The following is an 8,492-nucleotide window of genomic DNA, read 5'->3' on the forward strand; positions in this document are numbered from 1 at the left end:
GCATCTAGCTCATTAATATCTTTTTTTTCTTTCGCACAAAAAAACCAAAAGACAAAAGAATTAGCAAAAACATGTCTCAACCAACCATAGAAGAACAACTGACTGCCACATTACAAAAAATAGCACAGTCAGAGGCTGAAATCTTGCAACTAAAAGAATCTGAATCAGCCTTGAAACAAAAATTAGAAAAGTCAAAGTGATCAAGCTCCAAAATTCAGCCAGGAACCCCATTCTCATCAATTATCAAGCACTTTGATTTCTCATGTTTTGGGAGACCGAGTGGTGTCAAAAGTGTGACCAACGTTGATGAGGACTCCCCCCAAAGATGATAAAGCTGATGAAACAGGAGCAGCCGTCATGATGGCGATAGTCCAGGAAATCAAGAAGCTCAATGAAAAATACGAGAAAATACCTGGAGTCCCTGCCAGCATGGAGGAATCTGCCCCTAAAAGCTATGCTTACTCACCTTTTATAGACGAGATAGCCAAAGGAGATCTTCCCAAGAAATTTCTGATTCCATCCATGAGGACCTATGATGGGACCTCAGATCCACAAAATCATGTGGCCTTCTACAAGCAGAAAATGTTGGTTTTATCTATTCCCAATGAATTTAGGCAGGTCTGCATGTGCACAGGATTTGGAATAACACTGACCGGTCCTGCATTGTAGTGGTATATCAACTTGCCTAATGGAAGTATCATATATTTCGCTCACCTGATCAACACATTCAACCAGCAGTTCGCAAGTAGCAGGGAGTTGGAGAAACGTTCCAGTGACCTGTACAGGATTACCCAGAAACCATATGAGACCCTCAGAGTCGTCCTTGCCATATTCAACAAGGAGAAAGTGTGAAATCCCAGGTGTGACGTTGGAACGGCAGTGGAAGCATTCAGGCAGGGATTACTACCTAATAGTCATCTCTATGACGAGCTGACCAAATATCCCTGTCATTCCTTCGAGGATGTCCAGGCAAAGACACTTGCTTATATCAGGCTGGAGGAAGACAAGATTTACAAGGTTGGAGAACCCTGCAACACAAAAGATTATGACAAGCCAAACAAGAGAAGTCAACCTAGCAGGGGCAATAACTACAAAAGTGGCCTATATACTAGGCATGATCAGTCAGAAGTCAACCTGGCGCAAGAACAACAAGGTAAGGCTAAAGTTCATCCACCTATCTCTGAACATAACTTTTGTGTTAACATTGTAGGTTTGATCCAGCGACTGGATAACATAGGACCAGTGGTCAGGTGGCCCAGAAAATCAGACAACCCAAATCCAAGGAAGTACCACACCAATTGGTGTGAATTTCATATGGATATAGGGTATACAACGGAGGATTGCTTTACTCTCAGGAAAGAAGTGCCCTACCTGCTAAAGGTAGGATACCTCAAAGATCTGATCAAAGCTACAGGTGGGAATGAAGATCCTAGCAAAGTCAACCCGGAGCAAAAGCAGGAGCGCAACCTCCCTCCTCCACCTCCACTCTATGAGGTAAAATTCATAAATAGCGGATCAGAGATTTGTGGCCTGACCAGTTCAGCATCAAAAAAGATAGCCATGACTCCTCAATCTAAATCACCCTACAAACCCGGCAATATACCACCTATCACGTTCAATGACTGTGATTTGGTGGGCATCCCTGACCTGCATCATGATAGCCTTGTAATCTCCATGCAAGTTGGAACTGCCAATGTGAGAAGAATCCTGGTAGATGGAGGCAGTTTAGTGAACTTGATCATGCTAGATGTACTCAAAGCCATGACTATTAGTGAGGATCAAATCACCAAGAAATTCACTGTCTTGGTAGGGTTCAGCGGTGAGGCAAAGAATATATTGGGAGAAATCTATCTCCCTACCTATGCTGAAGGCGTTGCATCTTATGAAAGATTTGGAGTCCTAGACTGTTTATCCTCCTACAATGTCATTCTAGGCAGACCTTGGATCCACAGTGTCAAGGCTGTCCCCTCTACTTATCATCAGTGTATAAAGATACCAACAGACTGGGGAGTGGCAACAATCAAAGGTGAGTATATATCAGCCCAGGAATGCTATACAGAGGCCCTAAAGCCGTCCAAGGCAGGTAATTCCCTCGCATACCAATTACCGTACCCTGTCAGGAGTACATATGTAGCACCACCCAGGATGGAAACAGATCAGGTAATTCTCAACCCTGAGTATCCTAACAGGTATGTTCTAGTTGGCTCTAGCGAACCTGATTCAATCGGACCTAATTTAGTAAGCTTTCTTAAAAAAAAATCTTTCTGTTTTGCTTGGTCTCATTTTAATATGACTGGAATTAGTGCTGATATTATTACTCATAAACTCAATATTGACACATCTTTCAAGCCTTTACAACAGAAAAGACAAAAGTTTGAACATGAAAGAAACGTCATTATCAATGAAGAAGTAGACAAACTCCTAGATATGAGCATCATCGGGGAAGTGATGTACCCTAAATGGCTGGCAAACGTAGTAGTCATGCAGAAAAAGAATGGCAAATGGAGAGTCTGTGTAGATTACACTGTCCTGAACAAAGCCTGGCCTAAGGATCCATTCCCTCTTCCACATATTGATGTCATGGTATATGCAACGGCAGGACATGAGATGCTCACGTTCATGGACGCTTTAAGTGGATTTAACCAGATAAAGATGTACCCTACTGATCACGAAAGTACTGCATTCATTACTGACCGGGGCATATACTGTTACACTGCCATGCCATTCGGTCTAAAGAATGCAGGGGCAACGTACCAGCGCCTGGTTAACATGATGTTCAAGGAGCAGATTGGGGACATCATGGAAGTCTATATAGATGACTTGGTAGTAAAATCCAAGGATGCCCAAGAACATGTGAAGTATTTGGAAATAGCATTTCAGATCCTGGACAAATACAACATGAAGGCTGAAGTTCAACCCTGCCAACTGCCACTTTGGAGTTTCTGCAGGAAAGTTCTTAGGCTACATGGTGACCAAAAGACGCACAGAAGTCAGCCCTGAACAGATCAAAGCTATATTGGAATTACAATCACCCAAATCTGTCAAGGACATTCAGAAATTGACAGGCATGATAGCTGCCCTGAACAGGTTTATATCCAGGTCATCTGAAAGGTGTAAAAATTTTTACAACCTACTCAGAAAAAACAAACAGTTCAAGTGGACCCCTGAACATGAGGAAGCCTTTCAGGACCTAAAACTATACCTTTCTTCTCCACCTTTAGTGGCCAAGCCAGAAAAGGGAGAGCCATTATCAGTATATCTTTCCGTTATTGATACGGCAGTAAGTGTAGTCTTGGTAAAGAAACTAGAAGGCCAGCAACATCCTGTCTATTATGTAAGTAAAAGTCTACTAGATGCTGAAATGAGGTATGGTTTACTTGAAAAGTATGTTTTAACTTTGATCATGTTATGTGGTAAGTTACAACCTTATTTTGGAAGTCACCCGATAATAGTCAGGACCAACCTACCTATAAAATATATCCCGAGGAAGCCTGAACTTTCGGGCAGGATGTCCAAATGGTCAGTCCAACTTAGTACCTATGATATTACCTTTGAACTCAGGACAACAATCAAATCACAGGCCTTAGCAGACTTTGTGGCTGATTTCAGCCCTAACCTAGAATCGGACCTGACCAAAGAAGTCAATCAATTAGAAAACAAAACCTCAGACCAGCAGTGGACCCTTTTCACATATGGAGCATCCAATAAAAGGGGTATAGGGTTAGGATTAGTGCTAAAATCGCCACAAGGGGACACCATAGCTCAGGCTGTAAGTTGTGAGTTCTAAGCTACTAATAATGAAGCTGGATATGAAGCCATATGAGACCCTCAGAGTCTTCCTTGCCATATTCAACAAGAAGAAAGTGTCGAATCCCAGGTGTAACGTTGGAACAACAGTGGAAGCATTCAGGCAGGGATTACTACCTAATAGTCATATCTATGACGAGCTAACCAAATATCCCTGTCATTCCTTCGAGGATGTCCAGACAAAGACACTTGTTTATATCAGCATGGAGGAAGATAAGATTTACAAGGTTGGAGAACCCTGCAACACAAAAGATTATGACAAGCCAAACAGGAGAAGTCAACCTAGCAGAGGCAATAATTACAGGAGTGGCCTATATACTAGGCATGCTCCGTCAGAAGTCAACCTGGCGCAAGAACAACAAGGTAAGGCTAAAGTTCATCCACCTATCTCTGAACATAACTTTTGTGTTAACATTGCAGGTTTGATCCAGGGACTGGATAACATGGGACCAGTGGTCAGGTGGCCCAGAAAATTAGACAACCCAAATCCAAGGAAGTACCATACCAAGTGGTGTGAATTTCATATGGATATAGAGCATAAGACGGAGGATTGCTTTACTCTCAGGAAAGAAGTGCCCTACCTGCTAAAGGCAGGATACCTCAAAGATCTGATCAAAGCTAGAGGCAGGAATAAAGATCCTAGCAAAGTCAACCCGGAGCAAAAGCAGGAGCGCAACCTCCACCCTACACCTCCACTATATGAGGTAAAATTCATAAATAGCGGATCAGAGATTTGTGGCCTGACCAGTTCAGCATCAAAAAAGATAGCCAGGACTCCTCAATCTAAATCACCCTACAAACCCGGCAATATATCACCTATCACGTTCAATGACTGTGATTTAGTGGGCATCCCTGACCTGCATCATGATGGCCTTCTAATCTCCATGCAAGTTGGAACTACCAATATGAGAAGAATCCTGGTAGATGGAGGCAGTTCAGTGAACCTGATCATGCTAGATGTACTCAATGCCATGAAGATTAGTGAGGATCAAATCACCAAGAAATTCACTGTCTTGGTAGGGTTCAGCGGTGAGACAAAGAATACATTGGGATAAATCTATCTCCCTACCTATGCTGAAGGCTTTGCATCTTATGAAAGATTTGGAGTCCTAGACTGTCTATCCTCCTACAATGTCCTTCTAGGCAGACCCTGGATCCACAGTGTCAAGGCTGTCCCCTCTACTTATCATCAGTGTATAAAGATACCAACAGACTGGGGAGTGGCAACAATCAAAGGTGAGTATATATCAGCCCAGGAATGCTATACAGAGGCCCTAAAGCCGTCCAAGGCAGGTAAGTCCCTCGCATACCAATTACCGTACCCTGTTAGGAGTACATATGTAGCACCACCCAGGATGGAAACAGATCAGGTAATCCTCAACCTTGAGTATCCTAACAGGTATGTTCTAGTTGGATTTGACGATCATGATTCAATCAGGCCTGATTTAGTAAGCTTTCTTAAAAATAAATCTCTCTGTTTTGCTTGGTCTCATTTTAATATGACTGGAATTAGTGCTGATATTATTACTCATAAACTCAATATTGACACATCTTTCAAGCCTGTACAACAGAAAGGACGAAAGTTTGCACCTGAAAGAAACGCCATTATCAATGAAGAAGTAGACAAACTCCTAGATATGAGCATGATCAGAGAAGTGATGTACCGTAAATGGCTGGCAAACGTAGTAGTCGTGTAGAAAAAGAATGGCAAATGGAGAGTCTGTGTAGATTACACTTACCTGAACAAGGCCTGGCCTAAGGATCCATTCCCTCTTCCACATATTGATGTCATGGTATATGCGACGGCATGACATGAGATGCTCACGTTCATGGACACTTTAAGTGGATTTAACTAGATAAAGATGTACCCTTCTGATCAGGAAAGTACTGCATTCATTACTGATCGGGGCATATACTGTTACACTGCCATGCCATTCGGTCTAAAGAATGTAGGGGCAACGTACCAGCGGCTAGTTAACATGATGTTCAAGGAGCAGATTGGGGACATCATGGAAGTCTATATAGATGACTTGGTAGTAAAATCCAAGGATGCCCAAGAACATGTGAAGTATTTGGAAATAGCATTTCAGATCCTGGAGAAATACAATATGAAGGCTGAAGTTCAACCTTGCCAAATGCCACTTTGTAGTTTCTGCAGGAAAGTTCTTAGGCTACATGGTGACCAAAAGACGCACATAAGTCAGCCATGAACAGATCAAAGCTATATTGAAATTACAATCACCCAAATCTGTCAAGGACATTCAGAAATTGACAAGCATGGTAGCTGCCCTGAACAGGTTTATATCCAGGTCATCTGAAAGGTGTAAAAATTTTTACAACCTACTCAGAAAAAACAAACAGTTTAAGTGGACCCCTGAACATGAGGAAGCCTTTCAGGACCTAAAACTATACCTTTCTTCTCCACCTTTGTTGGCCAAGCCAGAAAAGGGAGAGCCTTTATCAGTATATCTTTCCGTTACTGATACGGCAGTAAGTGCAGTTTTGGAAAAGAAACTAGAAGGCCAGCAACATCCTATCTATTATGTAAGTAAAAGTCTACTAGATGCTGAAATGAGGTATGGTTACTTGAAAAGTATGTTTTAACTTTGATCATGTCATGTGGTAAGTTACAACCTTATTTTGGAAGTCACCCCATAATAATCAGGACCAACCTACCTATAAAATATATCTTGAGGAAGCCTGAACTTTTGGGCAGGATGTCCAAATGGTCTGTCCAACTTAGTACCTATGATATTACCTTTGAACCCAGGACAACAATCAAATCACAGGCCTTAGCAGACTTTGTGGCTGATTTCAGCCCTAACCTAGAATCGGACCTGACCAAGGAAGTCAATCAATTAGAAAACAAAACCTCAGACTAGCAGTGGACCCTGTTCACAGATGGAGCATCCAATGAAGGGGTATAGGGTTAGGATTAGTACTAAAATCGCCACAAGGGGACACCATAGCTCAGGCTGTAAGTTGTGAGTTCAAAGCTACTAATAATGAAGCTGAATATGAAGCCCTCATAGCAGGACTCAAGGTATGTCTAGACCTCGGTGTTCAAAACCTAAAGTTAAAAACTAATTCACTTTTAATTTCAAATCAAATAAATGGAATTTATACAGCAAAGGATGAAAAAATGATTTTATACTTGGAATATGCTAAGAAACTTTGCGACAAATTCATTTCATTTGATATTGAGCAAATACAAAGAGACCTAAATTCCCAGGCTGATGCTTTGGCCAGCCTTGGTTCAAATTTCACCCCTGCTATTTTTGATAAAGTACCTATTGTACATTTGCTTGAACTTGCTATCAGCAAGCCTGAGCAAGTCAACCCTATAAACACTGACAATGACTCCTGGACTAAACCTTATTATGATTGGTTCCTGCAAGGTATGCTACCTCAGGGCATGCATGAAACCAGAGCATTTAAAATTAGGGCTTCTACTTATTCCATCATCAATAACACTTTGTTTAAAAGATCTCAGGATGGACCTTACCTATGGTGTCTTGAACCATATGAAGCCAAGTAAGTACTTCAAGAAATTCATGACGAATATTGTGGCAACCATAAAGGTGGAAGAAGCTTGACAAGCAAGGTACTCAGGACTGGCTATTACTGGCCAACCCTGAGGGCTGACTGTCGAGACTATTGTGCAAAATGCGAAGCCTGCCAAATACATGCTCCAATTATCCATCAACCATCAGAGCTACTACATTCAATTTCTGCACCCTGGCCATTTATGAAGTGGGGCATGGATATAGTAGGAAAACTTCCAGTAGCCTCAGGCTATAAAGTATTCATGTTAGTCAGGACTGATTACTTCTCCAAATGAATTGAACAGATTCTTTCAGGCAGGTTACTGAGAAGGAAGTAATATCCTTCATCAGGACAAATATCATATGCAGGTATGAAGTCCTTTCAGAGATAGTCTGTGACAATGACACTCAGTTCGTCGGAAAAAGAACCAAGGCTTTCTGTGATAAATGGAATATCAACCCGGGGACTTCAACTCCTGGCTACCCAAAAGCAAACGGCCAGGCTGAATCAAGCAACAAGGTAGTCATCAACTGCCTGAAAAAGAAGTTAAAGAGTAGACGAGGCAGATGGGTTGAAGAGCTTGCATTAGTGTTATGGGCAGATATGACAACTCCAAAGACGTGAATCGGCCAAACACCATATTCCTTGCTGTATGGCTGTGAAGCAGTCATTCCTGCAGAAGTACATGTGCCAACTTCAAGATATAGCCTGAACAACGTAAAAGCAAATAACAGCCTGATGTAGGACAACCTCGTCCTATCAAAATAATTGAGAGATGTTGCCAAAATCAGGATAGCATCATATCAACAAACAGTAGCTAGAACCTACAACAAAAATGTGAAAATCAGAGTTTTTAAAGAAGGAGACTTAGTTCTACGGAAAGTATTCCCAAACAAAAAAAGAAAAAGCAGCAGGCAAACTAGCCTCTGTATGGGAATACCCATATTTAATAGACTCAATCGTCGGACAAGGAGCATACAGGCTACAAACCTTAGAGGGAGAAATGATCACAAGGTCTTGGAATGTAACTCATTTGAAACTATTTCATATATAAACATTCAGAATAACGAAGTTATACCCTGTCCTCACAAGGTAAAAATTCAATTCTACTGATACTAATTTAATATATTTAATCATGC

At 41.6% G+C, this 8,492-nt stretch overlaps 1 protein-coding gene across 1 annotated transcript; it reads left to right on the forward strand.

The window, feature by feature from the left end:
- Window positions 1–6,084: 6,084 nt before the first annotated feature.
- LOC141586313 (uncharacterized) lies at window positions 6,085–7,977 on the forward strand. Its single transcript, XM_074407501.1, has 3 exons — window positions 6,085–6,400; window positions 6,936–7,205; window positions 7,658–7,977. Exons 1-3 carry the CDS (start codon window positions 6,085–6,087, stop codon window positions 7,975–7,977), a joined length of 906 nt encoding a protein of 301 aa, XP_074263602.1.
- The last annotated feature ends 515 nt before the right edge of the window (window positions 7,978–8,492 follow it).

Source organism: Silene latifolia, chromosome 1 (assembly GCF_048544455.1).
Source record: "Silene latifolia isolate original U9 population chromosome 1, ASM4854445v1, whole genome shotgun sequence".
Classification (NCBI taxonomy): domain Eukaryota; kingdom Viridiplantae; phylum Streptophyta; class Magnoliopsida; order Caryophyllales; family Caryophyllaceae; genus Silene; species Silene latifolia.

What these genes read in the sequence shown, in the direction of transcription:
- LOC141586313 (XM_074407501.1), top strand. Translation starts at nt 6,085, where the DNA reads ATGGTAGCTGCCCTGAACAGGTTTATATCCAGGTCATCTGAAAGGTGT. An exon ending in GAGGTATGGTTACTTGAAAA is followed by an intron (nt 6,401 to 6,935) that starts GTATGTTTTAAC and finishes GAATTTATACAG; the next exon opens with CAAAGGATGAAAAAATGATT. An exon ending in TTATGATTGGTTCCTGCAAG is followed by an intron (nt 7,206 to 7,657) that starts GTATGCTACCTC and finishes TGAATTGAACAG; the next exon opens with ATTCTTTCAGGCAGGTTACT.